The sequence below is a fragment of the Rhinolophus sinicus genome, chromosome 6 (genome assembly GCF_057876585.1).
Source record: "Rhinolophus sinicus isolate RSI-liver-muscle chromosome 6, RSI-T2T, whole genome shotgun sequence".
NCBI classification, from domain to species: Eukaryota; Metazoa; Chordata; class Mammalia; order Chiroptera; family Rhinolophidae; genus Rhinolophus; species Rhinolophus sinicus.
The window spans coordinates 28,076,267-28,101,890 of record NC_142506.1 but is presented as its reverse complement, the minus strand read 5'-3'; the positions used below and the strand labels follow the sequence as shown (position 1 = coordinate 28,101,890).

The following is a 25,624-nucleotide window of genomic DNA, read 5'->3' as shown; positions in this document are numbered from 1 at the left end:
GAGATGTGATAAACATTTTAGGTAAAATAGTAAACCAGAACAAACAAAATACCTCTAAGATCCATACTGTAGTAAGAGCAAAAGATCGATATTTTGAAGGTATTTCACATTCTTTAGTTCTAAGCATAGCAACCTTATTCTAAATTGGGCCCCCTACTTTGAAAAGTAGCCTATTTAAAATTGTTATATATGTTTCTATCTATACGATGTGTAAACTTTTATTTTGAAAAGGTGTATGAATCAGAGTGGAAGATGATTTTACAATATTTTCACTCCTAAGGATTCCCTTTAATAGGAAAAACACACGTAATTGTAGTAAAGAAATGTTAAAAGGACACACAGTAATAGTAAGCTCACTCACTTCTGCTTCAATCCTAGTAGAAGTCAGGTGTCCCAGTGATACTGGCACACACACTGTATTTCATTTCATATGTTGGCACTGATTCCAGGCAGGTGAAAGCCAGTGGGGGTGCAGGGAGACACAGGAACAGGCACCCAGCATGCTATGTGACTAGTGGAAAACAGTGCAGCAGCCAGGATGTGACTGTCTACTGCAAAGGAAGCGAAAATTGTTCAATTTGCACGATTTTTTAAATTCATATTTTATGTACTCAAAATAACTACACTATTTTAATCTCAGAGTTTCAACCTCAGAATAGTGTGTGTATTCCGGCTTCTGTTTCTGCTTGGATTGATAGTTGGCTGGATGGTGGAAGTGGTGTTACTTCTTTAAATCTGGCCCAGAAATAGTTGAATAGGTAGAATGTTCCACCCATCCTTTTGGATTATTTTTAGTTCTGCTCTCCTTCTTTTTAAAGGAGCTTAGTTTATTTTAGTGGCACTTAGGGGTTCCTAAAGTCATAGGTACATGTACTTATTGGTACTTTTTGCGTATGAGTGGAAAGTGTGAATATTAGAAAACCCAACATTTCAATTTTAGGTAAAAAAAAAAAATCAGTCTCTCTAGAAGTATTCTTTTTGCCTGTTTTCCACTTTCCAGCTTCTTCTCCCTTGTCTATTTTGAAACGCACATAAGTGTAGTTCTCAACCTTCAGTATACATTAGTCACTTGAAAATTTAAAAAATATACCCATAACCACAGAGATCTGATCTAGGGTTGGACCCAGGTAGTTTTAAAAAAAAGTGACCCAGGTAATTTTAATGTGCAGCTAGGGTTAAAGACCAGCATGGCTTCAAACTGGAGTAAAAATACCTAGGTTCTAGTTGCAGTGCTGTCATTCACTAGCTGGCCAATCTTAGGCCTCAGTTTTCCCATAGGATGATGAGGTTGGATTAGAGATTTGTAAAAATTCTCTAACTCTAAAACAAAATTAAATAAATTGGGCTTTGTATCATCTCATCTACTTTGCTCAGCTCCAAAGAGATGAAAACGGAATTATCTGGAGTATGAGAGTTTGGTTTGAAGCAGGTGAGTAACAATAAAACAAAATAAGACTTTAAACTTTTCCCTCTTCCCTCTTCCCAGTTACAAGGCATGGGAGAAAAGAAACAGAAATTTAAACTTAGAAATCCCAAGAGACTTCTAGGGTTGCTTTGTCTGTCCCCAGCTAGTCAACTGGGGAACAGAGTGAGGAGGGAGAGAGCTTACTACACACTAAGAAGGTAAATATAATACAAACCCCAAAGGCCTTACACTGCTCATCAGACCATAATCCGGCCTGGTATTAAACAGGCACTTGTGGAAGGCGGGGTAGGGGTGTGTACATATACATGTGTACACACACACACACACACACACACACACACCCGTCATCCACTGCGCTTGCCGAGAGCACTCAGAAGAGGGGGTGATTCCTGGCTACCTGACCCCTGCCAGATCCACCTGAGACTCACCTCTACCCCTCCCAGCTCGCTCCCTGCCCCGCCCTCCTCCGGAGGGTTGTCGGAGGGGGATGGGGGCGTTCAGCCCCACCAAGGAAAAAGAGGGCGGTGGCAGCCACTGCCATTCTCCAGGAGCTGGTTTTCCGCTACCCTCGACTTCTTTCACCGAACCCGTTGTGCTTCGAAAACCAGACTTCAACTCTAACCCGATCCCCTAGCTTCTTTGCCTCTTCTTTCTTCGTAGATCAGGTCCGCCAAAAAGGCTAAATAGACCGAAGTTCTTGGCCCAAGCGCCTGCTGAGCCTCACTCTCCGGATGCTCCTCAGTCCTTGCACCCTCACAGCCTCCCTTGTCCTCCTCATCCTCACACCTCTCCCGCACAAACCCTAACCCCCAGTCTCACCACCCCCACGGCCCCACGCTCTCCTACGTCCTCCCCTCAGTACCTCTCTTAGCATGTTTTGCCCCCCTCCCGGTTTTCCAGAACTTCCTCATCACTCCCCTGCACCCCCGGGCCGTGCCGGACCCCCGGTCCCTGACAGCACCTGAGCTTTCCACTCGCTCATACCTCCCTCTTCCTCCCCTCAAGTAACCCCATGCGCGCCCCAACCCTGACATCCCAGGGGACACCCCCACACCTACGTTCTCCCTCCTTCCAGGACCCCGCACACGACACCTCGGGAGCCCCTCTACGCACTCACTTACCTCCCGGCGGACACCCGGGCACGCCCCTCCCCCACGCTTCCCTCCTTTCCAAAACTATGGGTGCCTTCACTCTCTGGTCACACCCCATCATCTCCGGACCTGACGTTCCTCCTCCGCGCCCCCACCCCCCTCACCGGGCCCCACTCCTTCATCTCCAGACCTGACCCATTGGGCGCCCGCATCCACCCGGCTCAGACTCTCCCTGCCACTCCCGACTCCTGCGGTGCCCTCTCCCACGTTCACATTCTCCACACCCCCGCCCTTCGCCCACCCCACCGCTCACACTCTTCCTCCCATTCTCTCCCTGCCGGCCCCAGCCCACAGATCGCCCTTGGGAGGGGTGGCCGCCGCCCGCCGGGAGCCCGCTGTGCCTGGGCCTGGGCAGCCAGGAGGTGACGCGGGCCCCGCGGGAGGAGCCCAGGAGGCGGAGGGGCGGAGGAGGCGCGGGCGGCGGCACCGAGCGGCGGCGGCAGCGGCGGCGTAGGGAGCGAGCGGGCCCTCCGCGCCTACTCCACGGACCTAAGGGGCGGCGGCGGCTGAGGGACCCCGGGCGGGCGCGTGATGAGGGAGCATCTGCGCCCGACCCTGCGATGCGTCGGAGCTCGCTGGGATCCGGGCGTTGGCAGCCGAGGGGCCCTAGCCCCAGGACTCTCCCCCGCTAGCCCTAGTCATCCCTTCGCTTTCGCTTCTCCGCTCTAGCCCGGAGGGGTCTCCGGCGGCCGTACCCGGCCCCCCTCTCGTCGTTTCTGGAGGGGTCCTCCCTACGCGGCACCTGGGAGCCCTGTGACGCGTCAGCCGGCGGGACGGCTGAGCTGCTTCTCTGGGAAATTAGCTCCTGCTGCTTTACTACCCTCTCCGCGCCCGCCTCGGCGCCCCTCCAGCTCGCGGGACGCTGCCTCCCGACGTTCGGAGCGAGTTCCCGGGACTCCCTTGGGTTGCTGGTTCGCAGCTACCCCTTTCCCCTCAGGGGCGCGCGCGCCCCCCGCCCCCGCCGGACACACTCGAGCCCCGGCCCGCGCGCCGCCCTCGCGCCCGCTCCCTCCAGTCACCCCACCCTTAGCTGTCCCCGCCACCTTACTCCACCACCCTCCACCGCCGCTCCGCGCACACCGCGTCCCGGATCGGCCTCCCGCTCTTCTCTCACTCAAACCGCTCACTTGCCAGCCCTTCGCCCCCGGAGGCTGAAGACACATTTCCCGGATCGCACTCCTCAGACCTCCCTCCCCACCGCGCTCGCCCTCCCCTCCCCCCGCTCTTTCTTTCTTGGGGGAGGGGGGCTGTCGCCTCGGATTGAAGGCCATTGATTTGTATGTATTTGTCCCAGCGCCGGAGGCTGCCCCAGCCGCCCGCGCGGGTGCTGCCGCCGCCGCCGCCAGTGGAGTTGCCTCCCTGCTTCCCTAGGGTGGTTAGGCTCCATCAAACATGTCGGCTCCTGTCGGGCCAAGGGGCCGCCCGGCTCCCACCCCCGCGGCCTCTCAGCCGCCTCTGCAGCCGGAGATGCCCGACCTCAGCCACCTCACGGAGGAGGAGAGGAAAATCATCCTGGCCGTCATGGATCGGCAGAAGAAAGAAGAGGAGAAGGAGCAGTCGGTGCTCAAGTAAGGACCCAGCTCCATCTTCCCGCCTCCTTCCCTGCCCTCCGCCCCCTCGGCGGCTGCCCTGCGGCCGCCTGCGCGCCCCGGATCGCCGCCCTCCCTCCCGCCCGCGGCGCCTGGGCCACGAGGGCTGCGGCCGGCGCCGGTTGCCGGGGCTGCTTTCTGGGTGTCAGAGCGCGGGGGTGTGTGTCGGGGAGGGAGGGCGCCGAGGCCGGCGGAGGTGAGGGTGGCGAGCCTTTGGGCGTTGTAATTTTTCCGGGCGTCCTTCCGGATTTCCCCGTGGGCAAGTTCGGCTCCCGCGCCCCGACGGGGCTGGGGCTGAACCCCGGTTCCGCGCGTGCCTTCTGCTTTGCCGCCGTCCCCGCGCGGAGGCAGTGACTGGGGCAATGAATCCAATATGGCCGTGCACAGGTGCTCCCTGGCTGGGACCCGAGCGAAGGCGCGCTGGCCGGGGATGCGGGTGCCGCCGTGGGCCCCTTGTCCCGCGTCTCCGCAGGGCGGCTCTGCCTCCAACGCTGAGAAGAGCAGAGCTGCCCACGGTTGCCACGGGCAGGAGGGCGGCGGTGGGGCGAGGGGCCTAAGATCTGTAGCGTCTCGGGTGGGTGTGCGGCCGCCGCCATCTTCCAGCCCCTCCCCCTCGGAGGGTTCTAACACCCTGCACTCTGCTGCTCTTCCTGTTTGCAACTAGTAAATCTGTTTAATCCTAAAGAGACTCTGAAGAGTCTCCAGTTCCTACCATTACTGCAGTTTGGAATGCTTCCTACCTTGTGAAGTTCTATTCGAGCTCATAGTTTTAGGCAGCTAGGATTTGGCGGAGGCTGGGAGAGTGAAAGCAGCTCCCAGCCATAGGTTTAGCGGCGGTGTAACTTCAGCACTAGGGAACTGTCCAGGCTGTAGCTTTGAGACTCCTTTTCTTGTCAGTCTAGCAAAGTGATTTGTTTCTTCAGGTTTGCTTTTAAATGTTTTATGGTGATTTGATTTCTCAGTTACTACGTGAAAGAAATTGTACAGAAGATGTGTAATCTATTTATGTTTTTCTATCTCAACTTTTTTCTTTTTTACTTGAATTATTCAGTAAGCGATTAACTTGTACAGTTTATATGCCAAAGTGGGACGGTTCTTTTGCGGGTTATCAAATATACTTTTACCATATTCTCCACAGAATCACACAATTGAAAGTGTAGAGTTCCTCTGTGAAGAAACTAACACACTGACCTCTAATCATGTAAATGTAAAAAACAGATTGTTGAATTCATTATTCTTTAGTTCACTTATGAAGAATTCTGTCTATGCATATATAGTTCCATAATTTAATGAAAATTACTATAAATTATCATAACAAACCTATCAAATATTTGTACATGTTTGAGAAAAATACTATTTATCAACAAATATTGAAGGGCTAAGCAAATGTATTCCTGACATATTAACTGAAATAAAGAATTGCTTCTTCAAAGATATTTCTGGGTTAGAATACTTGTTTGGGAATGTGATTGATTAATAGGCTTAGAAAATGAAAAAAGATTAAGATAATTAGCTTATTTTAACAAATGGAAGAATAAAGCATTATTTTTAAAAGCCTTTTGAACATACTCCTAACTTTGGTTGACTTTACTGTATGTACTAATAATGCCAAGCTTTTGATGAGTTAAAGTTTGATATTTAGATATGTTAATCTATATTTTTTACTGTAATTGCTATTGAATTAGTGTTGCCAAAATGATGCTCAAATAACAGTTTTGTTTCTTTGACCCACATATTTAAATATGCAATGTGTTTTTTATTTCTTTATAGTATGCTAAATCACAGTATTTATTGGCAAGTTCGCTATGGTTCCAACTCTATTTATTGTTCTAATATTAAATGAGCTTTTGGGTACTGAATTTAGAATCACTCGAAAAGAACAATATATTAGGAAAATGTGAAAAGTTTATTTAGATAGTTACATGTGAATATATAACACTTCTATGTAAACCTACATACTATGCAAATACATATAGCGTTTGTGCATTTATATTCGCACAGTTTATATAGAAACATTCTCTAAACATATAGTCATAGAGTCGATGAAGTTACATTGATGAAAAAAACCTATTCATATTTTAAGTGTCTATCTGCATTTCTATCTAACTTAGTCTTGGAAGGGTTCTTATCTCCAAGTGGCTTACATGGTTTCAGAATTAATTTTGTATTCATTTTAACAAGAAGTTATTTGGAGGTTAAAGCATAATATATTTGAAAATTCTATTTTAAACATTTTTCAAAAATACTTTCGGTTTTTGTAATAAAATAAGAGTAGGCAAATAAAATGAGGAAAAGAATAGCCTTTATAATAGAATTATAATGAGAGAAATCATCTTCAAGAATTTGACAACTTAAGTAATATATTATCAATATTGGATATTAAGTTTCAAATGATACACACATATGAAAAAATAATACTAATATTTTTCAATGATTACTATTTCCCATTCACTTTTAAGGGACAATTACCTGGTTTTGACTTATATCTTTTGTTTCTCTTTAATAATATCCATTTAATTGCATTGCTAACATCTATTCTGACAGAAGGTCATGGACAGAGAGAAGTACACTGAAATTCAAATTCACATGTCTTTTAACAACTGTGTTAAAAAAATTTGATGAGTGAAAAGTTGGAACTATTAGATGAAAAGATTTTTGCATGAACAGTGAGTTTAAATATTCATGTTAAGTATTTATACAAAGTGGGCTGTGCATACATACCTAAGAGCATCACAGCATGATATATTGGAGTCCAGGAAGAAAATATGAAAATTTGTATTTACACTTATATTTTTAATTGAAAAAGCAATTTTTACTGACAGTATATAGATTGACAATATTAAGATGCATGTAATTTATAAATATGCATATATTAATAGGGTCATGCCTGAGAGATTTTTTAAATGAGAGAGGTGAGCGATAAAACAGATTGAGACTATTACAGTAACCTCTTTCCTCAGGAGCCGGAATAATTAATAACTATTTATATTTAGTTGTTAGCAATTTTTTCAAAGCCTCGCTGAACATCCACATACTCAGGAAGTCTTCTGTCACCATCAAATAATACAATTTTACATGTGAATGAGATAGAATTTTGGAAGCATTTTTATATTTCAGTAGACCTCTTAATAGGTCAATATTTACTTTTTAAAAATTTTACATGAATTCCTTTAACCTTTTTAGTTTGGATGACTCAATCGATCAGTAAATTCTACAATGTCCTTTTACTGATTAATGTTTTTAAGCCTTGCCTTTCAAGACTATAAACTTCTTGAGGGTAAGAATAAAATGTACTCTTCTTTGGAGTTTGTGTTTTGCAGCATCCTTAATACCTGCACATAGTAGGTACCTAATAAGTAATGTTGATTTGCCTTGTGGTAATGTTAATGAGGTAGCTAACCAATTTTGTTGGGAAACGAAGAATGATTTTTCTTTTAAAGAAAAGCATAATTTAAAAGTTTCTATTTTCCAGTAAAGTGTTTTTTGTTTGTTTTTTGGTGTGGTGCTATGAAAAAATATGAGTAAAACAAACCCACTGAACTCAATAGAAAAGTATTCACTTAGTAAATATTTATTGAATTTCTACTGTGTGCATATCATAGTCTTTCAGATGAGGTGTTTTTGTAACAAATTAGAAATTACATATTTCTTGATGAGTAAATTGTCTTTTCAATCTCAGTTTAGATTTTCTGTTAATGTCAAAGGGATAATTTGCTCTCCAAATAAAGGAAGGTAAAAGTAAAAATTTCCCTGATAGATCAAGGTAATACTTTAGCTTATATTTAAAACATCGTGAACAGTTCTAATATTTTTTTAATAATTCAATTTTTAAAGTGCTTTCCAAAGTCAGTTTGTAAATTTCTTTTCTTAATAGGTAATATATACATACATACGGTACAAAATTTCTTAGCTAACTATTTCCCCTATCCAGACTACAACAGTGTATTGTATAGTGTTCCAGAAATATTCCAGGCATAAGAGTAGATATATGTGTATATCAAATATTTTGTGTGTATACATATATATGTATGTGAGTGCACATACATGTATGGATGCATGTGTGTAAACAAAAAAACACAAATGTGTCCTGAAGTTTACTTTTTAGGAGATAGTTTCCACACCCTTTACTATGTAGCTGCCTAATTTATTTTACTGTCTGCATAATATCTCATTTTATGGATGTTCTGTAATTTCATTAACTAGTACCATATTTTTAGATAAGCTGACTCTAATTATTTTGCCATTAGGAAAAACACTATGTTAAAAAGCTTTGTACATATATTATTTCCCACATGTGTGAATATATCTATGGGATAAATTTTTAGAAATGGAATTATTTGGTCAAAAGGTCAGCATGTTTAACAATTATTTTCCTCTTTCTTCTGCCTCCCCCGCCACTCCTGTTCAAGCCGTTGTTTCTCAGTCTAGTTGTGCAGGACACAGCTCCCTGACCCAAGTTGGTATTATGAGCCTTGGCTCCCTGTTTAAAGGGATCTCAGAATCTTACCCAACCCCCCATCCTCCCCCCACCCCCCACCCTACTCTCCTCCCCACCCCCCACCCTCCCCCACCCCCTGCTGAGGCAGTCCGATGTCAGCTGCTCACAGCGGCTCATGGCAGCTCTCATGGCAGCTCTCACTGGCTGCTGGCCGGCCAGTCACGATGGCCACCGGCTGCTCCTGGCAGCACACGGTAGCCTGTGGCAGCACTCAGCAGCCTGTGGCAGCTCATGGCAGACCACAGCAGCTCAAGGTAGCTTATGCCAACCTCCAGCTGCTCATGGCAGCCCAGCTCCAGGGAGAGCTATTGTTCACAATCTTAGCTGTAGAGGGCGCAACTCACTGGCCCCTGTGGGAATTGAACCGGTGACCTGGGCGTTAGGAGCATGGCGCTCCAACCACCTGAGCCACTGGGCCGGCCCTATGTTTTAAATTTTAATAAATATTGCCAAATTTACTTTCATAGAGGAAGTAGGCATGAGTGACATATGTTAGGGAGACTTTCCCACATCCTTGCCAACTCAGTGTGTAATAATCTTTGCCAATATTTTGGTGAAAAATACGCCATTGTAGATTTAATTGTAGGTTTTTTTTTTAATTATTAGTGAGGTTCAGAGCCTTATACATTTGTCTAGAGCCTTTTCTATTTTTTTTGTTCGTCATTTTTAGTGATTTGTAGAAGCTCTTTATATGTCTTTTGTTTTAAAATCTTATTTGTGCCATTTTTTAATGGCCAGGATTTTTAAAAAACTTATTTGAATTTATTAATTTTTATTTTACAGCTTGGGGTTTGTGATATACTTAGAATGACCTTCATCATTCTAATAATAATAATAAAAAAACCTACCATATTTTCTTATAGCCAAATAAAAATTTAAGGACATGGCATGTCAGATAAATGATGCAATTTTATCATAAGACTTTTCAATAAAAATTACGATTGTATATGTAAATAACCATTGCCATTGCCAAAAATTGAAAACCTATAACTTTTCAGGATTCAAAATGCATTCTAAAATTTTGATTGGCATTTTATGAGAAAGTGCCTAGTAAATTCTTTATATGTATTCCATGTTTTAAAGTAGCTAGGACAATTAATACCGTCTTGTTGACAATACGTTTTGAAGAACTGTTTTTACGGTGTGAGGAAGAGGGAAGTAGTGGAGGCAAGTGTGGTGGACCAAATGGAATTGGACCTGAAACCTTACTCAGCTAATTAATAACTGTAAGGTCCGACTTATGTTATTAAACGCTCTGAGCCCATATTTTCTCATCTTTGTTATCTGAGTGATAACACCTACCTTGAAGGATTATTGTGATCAATATAGACAAAGTGTCCTGGTGCAAATAGGTGTGCAGTAAGTAGTTGTTAATAACTAATTATAGATAGCAGTCTCTAAACCTTAATATTGTTGTAGCATTCCTGGGTGAAATCTTCCTTTTTTTTTTCAATTGAGAGAGTCTTTTCCTTGCCGAGTAGAAAAAAATAGGCCAGGGATGAGGAGAGGGAAAGTGAAGAATTGGAAAAAGTTTCCTCAGCAAAAACCATTCTTAGGGAGTCTGATAACAAAGGTGTAGCCATGAAAATAATACTGACACCAAGTTATTGATTATTGGCAAGATATTGATTGTTGTAGGTGAATGTGAGGAAACTAATTTGTTCAAATTCCTCTGTGATTATCCTTAGATTTGTGTGGGATGAAATTTTTGCTCTATTAATAAATCAAAATATGTATTTACTTATTTGTCTTACTCATATTATATTTGAGAACTCCAAATCTTACTAGGTTAATCTAATTCTGAAGCACGACTGTTAGAGCTTAGAATGCTCATCCACTTTCCATTGTCCCTGAAATACACACCATCTTTGTGTGACTGCTTCTTTTTCATTCTTCTGGCCTTAGCTTCAAATTTGCCTCCTTAGAGAGCTCCTTCCTGACAACGCTTTCCTAAGTAGGTTCTCCTTTATTCTTTATCACAACACTTAAAATATTTCCCAAATATGCTTATCAAAATTTACAGTGATTTCTTTATTAGTTTATGGTCTGTGTACCCTGCTTGATTATAAACGCTCAGCAGACACCATGTCTTGTTCACTATTTCAGTCTCAGCTTGTAATCTAACCCAATGCCTTACACATAGTAGAACTCAAACTATTAGGTGGGTGAATGAATGAAACATTGGGAATGAAATATTATGTTCATTTAGGTAGTACTTGCTTTCAAGGTGAAATTCAGTAATCTGAAAGGAAAAGGTTTGCTTAGGTAGTAGTGCTCTTATTTTTGAAGTCAAATGTAATTTTTTTTTTTTTTTTTAAGATTTTATTGGGGAAGGGGAACAGGACTTTATTGGGGAACAGTGTGTACTTCCAGGACTTTCTTCCGAGTCAAGTTGTTGTCCTTTCAATCTTAGTTGTGGAGAGTTCTGTTCCGCTTCAAGTTGTTGTCCTTTCAGTCTTAGTTGTGGAGGGCGCAGCTCAGCTCCAGGTCCAGTTGCCGTTTTCCAGTTGCAGGGGGCACAGCCCACCATTCCTTGCAGGAGTCGAACCGGCAACCTTGTGGTTGAGAGGACACGCTCCAGCCAACTGAGCCATCCGGGAGCTCAGCGGCAGCTCAGCTCAAGGTGCTGTGTTCAATTTTAGTTGCAGGGGGCGCTGCCCACCATCCCTTGCGAGGAATTGAACTGGCAACCTTGTGGTTGAGAGCCCAGTAGCCCATGTGGGAATCGAACCGGCAGCCTTCGGAGTTAGGAGCATGGAGCTCTAACTGCCTGAGCCACCGGGCTGGCCCAGTCAAATGTAATTTTTAAACATATGTCCAATTTTGCTTATTTTTCCTGAAGTAAACAGAGTATTTGTGTAGGATTGAAACTTTTTTTTTTGACTAAGAACATATCCGTTTTGACTAAAAACTTGAAGAATATTGTGATATATCATTTTTTAATTTAAGGAACATTACAAATTAAGAAATATTTTGGCTTCAAAAATTATTACTTTGAAATCATTCACAAATTTACAGTGTGTTTCAGAGAGTTGAATGGCAGGCAATGTACAGAATGTTTTGGATAGAAATAATACTTTTCCTCTAGGGGCAGATAGTATAAGGCCAACCATAATTATGAACACATGAAAATGTAGTGTCATGAAAAAACACTGTACAGTCGTACCTTGGTTTTTGAACATCTCTGTTGACGAACATTTTGGTTTACGATGCCGTAAACCTGGAAATAAATGCTTCGGTTTTCGAACATGCCTAGGAAGTCGAACATGTCAGTGGCTTCCGCTGAGTGCAAGATCCTGAGGCCTAGCTGTTGGCTGTTTTTGAACGTTTCAGAACTCGAATGGTCTTCTGGAACAGATTACGTTAGAAAACCAAGGTGCCACTTGTAAAGGTGCTTTTAGTACATTATAACCATAGTAAAAAATATGTCCAGTTTATCTAGTGAGTAGTTTGTCGTCTCTTTGGTATTGTTTGAGGGTGTCAGTTTATCCTTTTAATATTTAGAAATTTCACTCCTAGATAATAAAGATCCTAGAGACTAGATACTTTCGTATACTCTAGTCACCCAGAGAATTGCAGATCTCTCTGGGTGTTAAAACACTTTTAACCCTTTTCAGCTAACCCTTAAGGATCTCAGTAGAAGAAACATGATAGACCACAAGTAATATATTGCATGGCAAGTGCTAGGAGACCAGTGTGCGTAGTGTATCATGGATATATTTATACAAGAGGAGCACCAGATCCAGTCTTGGGGATATGACATCAAGGCCATTTCAGATGATGAATAGCTAGCAGAGCAGAGGATGACATTCTAAGCAAAAATACTACAACTCCTAAGTCTCTCTCCCCGCAAACTTTATCTTTCATTTGTAAAAGAGAGTAAGTGCATGGTCAAGAAATTCACTTGAAGTGGTTCAGAAGGCCTGGAGCATAGGGTTTGAATAGAGGTGGGTCAGTAGAGGAGACTGGACAGATGACAAGGGTCAGAGCTCAAAAGACCTTATATGCTATTCTTTTGATTTGGATTTAATCCTTGAAGGCAGTAGGAATTCATGGAGGGATTTTTAAGCAGTGGTGCAATATCATCAGACTTTTGTTAATAAAAGAAAAACAACCCACTCTTACAGTATAATGGATTGATGATGATATACAGTGCCAGAGACAAGGGCGGTAGTTAGGAGACTCGTATAGTAATCCAGGTGATAAATGATGATGTGAAAGAAGGCAGTCATGGTGGAGGTGGAGAGGCAGGACAGATTTTGAAAAATTTAGGAGCCAAATTGCCAGGATTTCACAACTGTGTGTAAAGGGAGAAGTAAGCTTTTAAGATGCCTGACTTGCTCAACTGATTGCTTATCTCACTGATGGTCATCTCTCTGACCTCTAGTCTCAGGACCAGTGTTCTCTTGAGAGAGCAGTTGGGAAGTGGCTTCTTTTATTGTTTTAGTTATTCTAAAGAATTTATAATATGACTAAGAGTACTAGAAGTGACTACAGCTTGGGATATAGTGGGGTAGGGTGGGAAATAATAGAACAGTAGTAGAAAGGGTAAATTTTTGGGAGAAAGAAGAGAAGGCAGAGAAAAATGGGTGAATGACATGTATAATGGAATACTACTCAGCCATAAAAAGATGAAATATTGCCATTTGTGACACCGTTGTTGGATCTTGAGAGTATCATGCTAAGTGAAATAGGTGAGATGGAAAATGACTAAAACCATATTTCACTCATGTGGAAAAAGCAACAAACGAGTATGTTAGAAAGGCTTACAGAAATCGGAGGTGAATTTTTTAAGACCAGAGGGAGGTATAGTTGAACGCTGAACTTTATCACCGCATGTTACATATTTTTCCATTCACCCCTTTAAATCTACTCCACACTTTTTTTCCACTTTGCAGTGTACCATGCAAGGCTGGCCTCAATGGATTGCACCAGTGGGCTCCACTGTTGTGTGACTTCCAGCTGGGTTCTGTTGATGTAAGACACTAGCAGATTGGAGGGAAGGAAGAGAATGAGGTTAGATTATTTCTTCCCAGGCTTCCTCCACACTAGCTAGGCCTTTGCAGTTGGCTTTCTACTGAAAACAACAGTTCCATCTGGTGACCCTCTTAGTATAGCTGTTCTTTTCTGGTTATGAAAATGGCTTTCTACTCTTGCTAGCTCTGGGTACTGCACCTTCCTTTGTTGGTTTCCTTAAAGTCTGCCCACACCTTTGTAACATAGTCTCTTTATTAAACTCGCCTTTGTTACTGAGTTTGAATATGCCATCTGTTTCCTGCCAGGACCCAGACTGATGTTGTTCAGTAAAAATTTATTGGATTATGAATGTGCGTGAACCATGACTTTAGGTATTCACAACCCATTTCCTTCGAAATAATGATAGTAATCTTTTAATGAATCTCTCTGTATGTCACGTCCTTTAACTCTCTGATTATGCACATGCCCTCACCCTTTATCTGATGAGCTGTTTTGTGCCCAGATCCATTGCTGTGAAGAGATACGTCTCTTTGATACATTCCTATTAGTCAGGTGTCTCCTATCAATTTCCATAGCATTTTGTATATAATTAGTTTATAAGGTTTCTGATATTCAATAGTAGTTGCTAATCACTATGTTCTTCTTACTATAATTGGTTTCTTTTAAGTCATGGACCAAGTTTTAATCATCTTTTTATATCCAGGTGGTACCAGGCACATATTTGTCAGACAGTAAACATTTGTTAATAAAACCTGGTGGTGGTGAGAATCATTCTAATTTCTTTTCTCTCCCTCAGCCCTCAAATATAATCAGTTACCAAATCCTGTCATTATCTCCCCAATATCTTAGAAATCTGACTCCTTCTCTCTATCTTCATTGTCACTGCATTGTTTTATGCCTTTATTACATTTTCCTTAATTATTCATTTCTAAACAGTATCTCCACTTTCTGGTTCACCTCCTCTAATCCAACCTTCATAATAGTACAATGCTCTTAACACACAGATCTATTTTGAAATCTGTAATATTCTTCCGTGCCTCCCCATTGCATTTACTATACACTCCAACCTTCTGGTTTGTCATAGAAGTCCCTTTGTGATGTTTTATCAATGTTTGTGTCCTGGTAGTCCTTCATAGGCATTGCCTGTTTTGGTTATATCAAACTATTTGAAGTTAGTTTTATGTTTTTTCAATCTTCCATCTGTAGTTTACCATATACTGTTCTCTTTGCTTAGAAACCTCTACCCACTTTTCTCTGGCTAAGTCCTGTTAGTTCTTAACTGAGAGTCATCTCAGGTTCCCAAACTATTGAAAACTGGGTTAGGTGACTATCCTTTGTGCTCTCATAACTCTTATTGCATACTTCTATTGTAACCCTAACTACATTAATAACAGCCAACATTTATTGAAAGCTTATTGTGGTATTAGTATGCTACATTATATATGCATTGTCTGATTCTGCCCCTGCAACAACCTTATGAGGTAGTAATTATTTTTCCAAGTATTACAGATGAAAAAAATGAAGCCTCAAGTTATATGCTCAGTTTTCAGTAGGCTGCAAGGATTTAAACTCAAGCTGTAATTTTCTAGAATTTGTACTCTTAATAACTACACTTTATTATATTACAGTTGTTGACTTTTTTTTTCTCTTTTCTAATAAATGGTAGAGAAAGGACTGTGTACCCAGTGGGTGGGTGGTTCATTGTAAGTGGATAGAAATGCTTTTTGAATGAATGATTAAGTCTGGCATTGCCTAACAGAGTGGATATCTGCTAATACCTCAAGAAATGATTATCTTTGCGATTTAGTGGTCACATTTGCAAGAAGCTTTATGCTTTATTGTTAATTTTCTTGGACATGAGAGCTAATGATTATGTGTATGGTATTAATAAAGCTAACAATCAAGCAGTGAGCAACAAATGAAATCAGTGAGAACAAAATGTATTTAATAAATACTATTTTTTCCATTTAAAAACTTTCATTTAATAAACATTTGTTTAGGGATGTAAGAGATTAAGCCACCTTTTCCTGGTGGTAGACACTGTTTGTTTGTTTTTTCTTTCTTGCTATTGTGTAGAATATTTTTCTGTTTGAAATAGTAGTTGTTAACATTTTAGAAACCACCACCAACAAAAAAATTCCTTGGGCAATAATGATGGTGGTATTGCAGGGATAGGAAACTAAGTGGCTGTTCAGAGAGAATGTGTGCAAATGGATCATCTTGTAGGCATGCTAAAAAAAAACTCACAGAATTTTAAAATAAAGGGAACTTGACCACAGGCATTTAAATGGGCAACTAGTGCAGAGGGTATGTCCCTCTGAGGACAAAGCATCTTTGTTAAGACCAGGGTCAGTGTCTAGAATATGAGATGATGAAGTTGATGTCTACATGATAAAGAAAATAAAGAATATTAGCATAAAGAATATTCACATTGACAATGATCACTCTTTAAGTATGTTAACAAGAACAAGGTAACGTAACAAAGTCGAGCCAAAGAAATGAACCAGAAGGTGTGTATAATAAACTGTTTCATCCGCAGTAATCTATGCCTAAGATTACCTTAAATCAAAGAGTCTTTGCTGTAACTATATCTCATGTTTAATTTCTTTAAAATGTACTGTCTACCAATGTTCTTAGAGTAAATGCCAGTCTCTTCGTTGCTCCAATAATGAGAGCTTACAGTACCCCTACAGACAGTCTTGTGGTGTACCATAAGTTGTCTGAATTGAGATCTGAGAAAAGGAATATGTGGAACTGGGAGAAAGAAATGGAAATTCAGGCTTATGAGACTAGTATTCAGTTTTTATCTTAAGTGTATTCCACATAGGATTTTTTTTGCATTTGAATATTTTAATATTTCTAGATTTGTAGCAGGAATTGAAGGGAGGCACTAACATTTGTTCAGTGTCCACTATGTGCTGAGATCCAAGTCACAAAGCTTATAAGTCCCAGAACACAGATCTGTAACTAGGTCTTTCTAACTCTGAAACCAATTTTCTTTCCAGTGTATTGCCATTTAGTCTTATGGAAAACAGTTAAGAGCCTAGTGCTTGTGCTTGGACTCTGGAGTCAGACAAGCTTGGGTTTGAATCCTAGCTCTGTTACTGTGTAGCTATGTTCCTCAGCGTGTTTATCTGTAAAACAGGGATAATAGCATCCACTGCAAAAGCTGTTATGAGGATTGCGTTTACATTTGCAAAGCCCTTAGAAGAATTCCTAACACATAATAAACACCATATAAATGTTTGTTAAATAAATTAGCTAGAAGAGGAAAGCATTGGTCACTGTAGAGAATATTAGTACAGTTTATTATCAATAAATAATTTAATGAACCCCTAATTTTTAAATATCTGTTGAAAGGACATTGCTACTTTCTTTAATAAAGACCTAGATCTTCCAAGGTTACAAATAGTATTTCTTGTATTAGTTTTCTACTACTAACAAACTTAATGGCTTAAAACAACACAAATTTATTAACTTAGTTCTGTAGGTCAGAATTCTGACAGGGGTCTCACTGGACTAAAATAAAAGGAATTGGCTGTTTCTTTCTGGAAGCTAGAGGGGAGGATGTCTCCTTGATCATTTGGTTTCTTGAAAGAATTCAGTTCCTTAAGGTTTTAGGACTGAGCTCCCCATTTCCTGTTGGCTATCAACTGAATGCTGTTCTAACCTCCTAGCGGCCTCTCTCTGGTGCTTGTCTGTAGCCTTCTACGTTGTAGAACCAACAATGGGGTGTTGGATCCTCATGATACCATCGCTTTGACCCTACTTCTGTCATTGCATCTCTCTCTGTCCATAGGTGGGAAAGATTTTTCTCTTTTAAAAACTCATGTGATTAGATTGGGCCCACCCAGATATTGTAGAATAATTTTCCCATCTTTATCACATCTGTAACGTCCTGTTTGCCAAGTGAGGATACATATTTACACATTCCTGGAATTAGAATGCAAATATCTTAGGGGGGCCCATTATTCTTCTTACATTTCTCGAGTGAGTGCTGCTAAATATAAGTTTGATATGTTTTTTATAAAGTAGACATTGTGCTACTCTTATTTTTTAAAATGTATTTTTGTATTCAGAGACATAAATTACAAAATGATATCTCTGAAATAATATTCTACAATGCACTTTTCCATGGGTTTGTAATAACTTATTGCCCTCAAATTATTGCCAATCTACTTTTCACTTTTTATTTATTTAATAGTTTACTCCTGAATTAAAATGTTGTTTTAACTGAGGGTAGGATTGGGGGCCTGGGGACCCGCAGTGTGAATTGTTTTGGGCTCTGTACATGAAAAGCACATAAGTTCTCTTCCTAACTAGTCATTTTAGTTAACAATTGTATTTATTTTTATAGAGGGAGGAGTAAATAATTTTGCCATATGACAAACATAATGAGGAGTTATTGAAATCTTTTCCAAATGCAGTATTTTCATTATCTAATGGTCATTTAAAAAGACTTAGCATAAACTTTATATTGCAATATGAGTAAATAAAGATTTGGATTTAATCTTTTGACAAGAATATGGTTTCTCTTGGCATGTTTGGTTGAAAAGCCATTTCCTACCCTATAATAAGTGTGCTTTCATGTACTGTTTTTCTTTCTTATGCTTATTAGTCAAGAAGTCTGACTTAATGAAAAGATATAGTATGTATTATGACTTAAACTTTATGTCATTGTTTAACTTAGGTATATAAAACATTAAAAGTAACTGTGAAATAAAGAAGAAAAAATAGTCTAAGGTTGTTTTTCAAAACTAATATAAATTCATGTTGCAGTATACAGTTTTATGTGTTAGGATAGATTAGATATCAGAGACCAATCAGGAGATAGAAACTACAATAGTAATTTAAACAGGGAAATTTTAATACAAAGGATTATTAACCTATAGCAGGAAGGAGCTACCTCTTTTAGAGCTGAGGCCAAGAAACCAAGCAAGGAGCAAACTTGAAAGAGGCCCCTTCCCTCGTGGCTAAGGCCGAGAGTCAGCCCTTGTTGCAGGGTGTGCCTATGGCTCTTTCAGCTGCCACAGGCTGGGGCAAGCACGCAAGAGTTCATCTGTGGGGGTGTTAGAGGGGCTTGCTTAGAAGCGGGCTGGAGTGCTCAGGAAACACTGGCAAGCCACCTAATTGGGTGTCAGAGAGACTTGTCGGAATACTGCCTGGTGGGGCGCTCCTGAAACTGCTGGAAAAATGCCCGCTGGGGTGCTGGTGAAACGTGCAAAGAGGTTGAGTGCCACAGGGTTTCCTGGAAGCTCCTGGCCCCTAAGCATCTCAGGAAAACCAAGCACCCAGAACCGGAGAGTAGCCCCTTCCGTTAATGTTGCTCCGGCTCCCTCTACTGACAAAGCTTAACATTGTACCAATGTACAATGTTACAGAGTCCAGATCCAGTATCACAAGGCAGGACAAAGAAGGGTGGATTTGGAGCTGAGAGACAATACATTTATAAGTTTACAGTAGGCTATACTATCCCCAAATATCAGTAGCATAAAACTACATAGGTTTATCTCTTTTTCATGCTATATGTTTTCTCTGGGTCACTTGGGATCTCTATTCCATATCATCCTGATTCTGGAATACAAGCTGATGGAGAAGCTGTCTGGATCATTAAGAGCAGATGAAAAAAGAGACTGTAGTGAATCGCAAGTTGTCTCTTAAGAAATATGTATACAATTTATGCTCACAAATTACTTGATCCTGCCTACCTCGGTACAGAAGTGCAATCCTACCATGTATGGAGGGAGAATCCGAAATATTTGTTGAAAATATAATCACCACAAGATTGACACGATTGGTATTAGAAAATTTGGCAAGCCCTAAGATAATTATTTATAATTTTCCCTTTAAATTTTTGTGTTATTTTCTTCGTAGTTTTTATGATTTTTAGTGAAAAACAGTATTGACATAAAAGTTGATGGTGCTCTTAACTTCGGGGTCAGTGACCTCAGAAGTTAGTCATTTGTGTAAACAGTGAAGCTGAAAACAAATTTAAGCAGTAGGAAAACTTTTGTTTGAACGTTAGATACAGACTTTATTTGAAAAGTTTGAATTTAAAAATTTTATATTAACTTATGCTTACATGATAGTGCATGAAATATGAAATGTCTCTTTATGCAGAAAAACGTTTTTTTCATTTATGGTCAGTCGTGAATAAGGGATAAAATACAAGATTTAGAGATCTGGGTTGGAGTACCAGCTCCATCATTTACAAGCTATGGTATGCTGAAGAAGTCACTTAAGCTCCCTAAATTCTGTAAACAGAGATTGAAAATACAGATCCCAAATCACTTAACTGAATGCAACTCTTGGTGCTAGATGGATTTTAGAATTCAGGGATTTTGTATTTTAGAAATGTGAAGGTGCTTATATCATATATGTGACTCTTAGCAGGGTCAGGATAGCAGCCCCTAATCAAACACGTTTATATAACTCCAATGAAATATATGAATATTTATAACTGGGTAAACAAAGATGATATATAGCCTCATGCTAAGTTATATTAGTAATTTTGGACAGACTTACAAGAAAAGTTTTGTTTTTGGAGCTATTTAGATTTTGGAATTATGGATAAGGAATTATGGGCCTGTGGTGTCTTTGTCATAGGGTTAACGTGACACTATATAAATGAAAGTGCTGTGAGCTATAAATTGCTGACATGTTAATTATCATAATCACAATGGCCATTGATATTATTATCACCAGTCATTTAAAATAATATTTAAAGGAAAGAATTGAAAATTAGATTTTGCTACTATAGTCTCACTTAAATAGATCCATATTGGTGCCTTTATTGATCCCAGATCATTTAAGTTTTTATTTAAAATGATTTAAATGGTACTGTTGCCAGAAAGAGCTTTACACATGAAAAATCTGATCATGTAACTCTTTTGCTTAAAAAATCAATGTCTCCCCATTGCTAGCTGCATGCAACTTCAACTGGAGTCCCTCCTCTGATCCATGCGACACGCAAAATTATGAGTAATTCTTTTCTCCCTTCTCCCAGGAATGGGTACATAACTAGTACCATTGTAGATGCATAAGTGATAAATTAATTTATTACATACAATGGATACTTTAGGACTTTAGAGCTTAATTCTCTTCCAGATTTCTGTTTGACAAAAGCTGATAAAAATGTACAATTATTAACATGGCAAACAAGGCCTGTCATAATTTGTCCTATATTTATTTACTATTTGCAGTCTTATTTTGTCCCCCTCCATTATGTATTTTAGCTAAAGAGATACTCCTTTACTTAGTGCTTTCTAACCTTTTTGATGTCGTGCCACACACAGAATGGTAATAGACGTGTATGTCTTGTTGGAAAAGATTTGGGGATCTATATGGGACTTTGTGAAAAAATAAATCACATTTTCTATTTTATAATTATAAGCAAAACAAGTGCCTGCTATTATGGAAGGCAGTAAATGTTGAAATGTAAAAACTTTTAGGCAATATCTTTCCAACATCTAAAATGAGAAACTTAGCTGGCTTCTGTAAGCATAACTTTTTATTCATGTTTATTTACTCATTTTTGAAAGAGATATACTTGATTCCTGATCAAGACGGTTTAATGATAATACCTTTAAATTCTTTTCAGTTATCATTGATAAGAAACTCCATGCAAGCAGTTGGTAGTATTGAAGGAAAGAACCTATTTCTTTTTAAAAAGAAAAGTTGATGGAAATTCCTTTTATGCTATTAGACAGAATTTTGAAAATTCATCCTCTTTAAATTTTACTTTAATGGTGATAACATTCTTTAACTGCTTTTCCTTTTCTTTCATTGACAAATGTAATGTTGAAATTTCTTTTGAAAATGTGAGTGGATTTCAAATACAGTTGCACTTTTAAAAAATATCAATTATTTAAAAATAATGTTGATATTCTTTTTAAAGCATATATAATACTCTACTAGCCATAATTAGCACTCAGATTATAACATTGACTGTCCCTGGTGAATCATTTTAACTTCATTTTTATGAAGTTGAGCATTGCTTTGATTCTGTAAACTTGGTCATACTTATTAATATACTTTCATGTGGTTTGTGGACGTTTTTGATTAAGTTTGTTCAGGTGTTTGAAACTCAGAAAATAAGCCATTTTTTGAAGCCATTTACCAACCTTCAACAAATGTGTAAAGCAAGAATCACTCACAATGTCAGTGCTTATTTTTAACCCATAAACTTTAAACACTTTCCTTTTGAGTAGACAACACCGGGCTGGGGAGCCTGGTGTGGGGCTGGGACCCCTCGCTGCTTTGGGGGGTGGGGGAACCTCTGCAGCTGAGATATACTTCCCAATTTTTAATGGTCACATGTGGGTATGGGAACAGCCCGTTCTGTGTCTCTGTCCCTCCTACCAGTCTCAGGTGACTTCTTCTATATTAGTTGTAGGGCTTAGTTGTAGGGCTTAGTTGTAGGGATTCTGTTCAACTAGACTTGAGGCGATTCTCAGTGATGGTTGTAGTGTAATTGTAATTTTGATATGGTTGTGAGAGGAAGTAAGCACAGCATTTACCTACACCACCATCTTGACTGGGTCCCCTTAGTTTTTATTTTTAATAGTAAAATAATTCATTGTGACATGCTGTCATAAATAAGTCTTTTTCTAATTGTTATCACCAAAAACCAATAAGAAAGAAAAAAAATGAAAGAAAAGAAGGGAAGAACGACAAACAATAAAAAAATCGATAAAATAATTTATGTTCTAAGAGGGATTTCTAATATGACATAATGATGCTGATAAGTATAGTGGTAGTAATCATATATAGTTTTTTGCTAGAAAAATGTGAAAATAAGGGAAAATTAAATTAAAAATAAATATTTAACATGTATATTAAACAAAGAACTTCACTAATGATAAGCCCATTGCAGCAAATGTAATAATTAGACTAGCTGAGATGACTGAGTGGGAAGGCCGGGAGAGATGCTACATGGTGCCGCTTTTAGAAAGCCATGTGTATACTCTGTACTCTCTAAAATAATATAGAAAAAATAGGTATCCTCTAGTACATGTTTAAGTTTGCATGTGAAAATTTCTAATATAGCATACAGTGTAGAAAATCGAAGATGATTATTTTTGGTTTACGTACTTCTTCTTTTAAATAACTGTGTTTTGAGTGTCTGCTATATACTAGCCACTGCACTCATTTAGGAAATAGAGAGGAAGAGGGCATAATCTCTACCCTTAAGGTACTCACAGTCTAGTGGACAAGGATCATGTAAATAAGTAATTAAATACATGATAAATGCTTTATGATAGTTGCGTACCAATTGTTTAGATGAAAAAGCGTAAGGGGCAAGTATATGAACATGGAGGATTTAGGGGGAAGGTTTTATAACCAAAGATAACATTAAAACTGGATTTTACAGGAAAATTATAATTCAGTAGGTGGAGGAGAATGGCATTCTGGGGGAATGGCCAATATTCCTATATTGCTAGAAGCATGGAAGATAGGAAGAAGGGATGGAGTGGTGGCAGCTAATTGGTAGGGATCAGTTGTAAAGGGCTTTGTATGCAGGACTGGCATTTAACTGACATACACCAGTACAGAGATACTACTTATTAAAATATTAAATCACAATCATGCAAATTGGTAAATTACATTGAGAGAATATGAGGTGTGCCAATTAAGTTCATGAACTTGCCACCATGCGCGTACATTGGCAATACTACATATAGCTTGGTAAGTTTTCATAACCATGGTATATCAGTGTCTCATAGCTGTGTTCCTATCAACGTGTGGCAGTGTCATCCTAAGTGATGTACATTATTGTTGTTACGTGTTTTTGTGTGCCGTCGCGAGAATGTCTGAGCTTGAATTAGAGCAATGAACAAACATTTAAATTTCTTGTTAAAGTTGGCAAGAATGGAAGTGAAGTCAGGGACGTGTTAGTCCAAGTTTATTGGGATAATGCCATGAAGAAAACAGCAGTGTACAAATAGATTAAACGTTTTTCTGAGGGGAGAGAAGGCATCACTGATGAAGAGAGGTCAGGGTGGCCAGTAACGAGGCTGATGAAAACATTGCAATAATACATGGAATTGTGTGTCAAAATCGTCAGCTGACTGTGAGAAGAGTAGCAGACCAAGTAAACATTGATAGAGAAACAGTTAGGAAAATCTTAACTGAAAATCTTTGCATGAGAAAGGTGTGTGTAAAAATGGTCCTGAAGGAGCTCACCGATGAACAAAAGCAAAGGAGAGTCAAAGTTTGCCAAGACCCTTTGGAGAAGCAAGACAATGTTTTGGGCCATGTTGTCACTGGTGATGAAACATGAGTGTACCGATAGGACCTTGAAACAACGCGTCAAAGTGCACAATGGAAGTCAGCCAATTCTCCATGACTAAAAAAGTTCTGTCAGTCCAAATCAAGAGTCAAAACGATGTTGCTAACCTTTTTTGATATCAGAAAGATTATTCATTCTGAATTTGTACCAACTGGACAAACAGTTAACCAAGTTTACTACTTAGAAGTGCTGAAAAGGCTGTGTGAAAAAGTTAGATGAAAATGACCTGAACTTTTTGCCAACAATTTGTGGCTCTTGCATCATGACAATGCACCGGCTCACACAGCACGGTCTGTGAGGGAGTTTTTAGCCAGTAAACAAATAACTGTATTGGAACACCCTCCTTACTCACCTGATCTGCCCCCAGTGACTTCTTTGTTTACAGGAAGACAAAGGAAATATTGAAAGGAAGGTATTTTGATGACATTTAGGACATCAAGGGTAATACAACAACAACTCTGATGGACATTCCAGAAAGAGTTCCAAAATTGCTTTGAAGGGTGGACTAGGCGCTGGCATCAGTGCATAGCTTCCCAAGGGGAATACTTGAAAGGTGACCGTAGTGCTATTCAGCAATGAGGTGTGTAGCACTTTTTCTAGGATGAGTTCTCAAATGTAATTGTCGGACCTTGTAGGTTGTCCAGTTTATTCCCTAGATGTGGCTTTGGGTCCTAGTAACTAACTAGCTGGTGTGGATTAGTATGGTCCTTGGGAGGCATGTAGTGGCTGGAGTGTCAGTGCTTGCTTGATACTCCAGAGTATCCTGTTGTTGGAGGCCATGGAGCAGGCTGCAGTGCAGGTAATGTTTGTGGCACCGTGTTTTTTTTGGAGGTGTCCTGAGGCACAGGGATTTCATGCCCTGTTGGAAACACTGGCATCCATATACATGCTTATGTGACAGTGTCCTACAGGCAGCTTGTCCAGCTGCCACAAAGTACAGCTGCCTTACAGTTGTAACAAAGTGCTGCTGGGTAGCAGGGACTAATGATTGTCATTTTAATGAGGAGGATGTTGGGAAAAGGTTGGTAAAGTTCTGAATACTAAATCTGGCCCCATTGAAGAGATTAAATCAACACTTTCTAAAACTCAACAAATAATTTAGAAATTATTAAAATGACTACATGAGTAATTTATTCTACAACTCTTATTGCACAATAAGCAGATATACATATATATCTATATGTATAGTTTATTTGGAAAATAAATTTATATTTAATGTTAATTTATATATTGATTTGCATATTAATTTTGTATGATTATATCAGTTGTTAAATATTTAGAATCACCTATGCTTTATGCCATATTAAAAATTCTGAATTTATTAAAAAAATTTGAATTTATCTCATTGGCATGCTTGATTATAGTGAAAGGTTTTGAAATAAGAGTAGGACAGGGCCTGTTACGTGAATAGAGTCTATTGATCTAGTGTCAGAGAGTCTAACTAGTGTGAGAATTGTCACCAGTGTATTTCCACCGGTACAGCCACTGTCTTGTATTCTGAGGTCTTGTGTCTCTCTACTGTGTTTGTCCTTTGTATTGCTGTAGAGTACCTTCCTAAAAATCAAATTTAAATCATTCATTCCCTAGTTTAAAAACCTCTTAGGCTTCCTGTTGCTTTGGATAAAATTCAAAGTACTTTTCCTTACAAGGTCTTTCATAGTCTCTCTCGAACCTATCTTTCCAGCTTCATCT

The 25,624-nt window shown here is 39.7% G+C and overlaps 1 protein-coding gene across 37 annotated transcripts in view; it reads left to right on the top strand.

The window, feature by feature from the left end:
* Window positions 1-2,831: 2,831 nt before the first annotated feature.
* RIMS2 (regulating synaptic membrane exocytosis 2) overlaps window positions 2,832-25,624 on the top strand; it is a 594,048-nt gene continuing 571,255 nt past the window's right edge. For 8 of the 37 annotated variants that reach the window (XM_019750619.3, XM_088799003.1, XM_074316865.2 and 5 more), the window contains exon 1: window positions 2,838-4,145. In XM_019750619.3, coding sequence (XP_019606178.3) covers window positions 3,970-4,145 — 176 coding nt within the window. In that variant the 5' untranslated portion in view covers window positions 2,838-3,969. Of the gene's footprint in view, window positions 4,146-25,624 lie in introns of all 37 variants that reach the window. The other 29 variants (XM_088798997.1, XM_074316863.2, XM_074316862.2 and 26 more) reach the window with 12 other exon arrangements.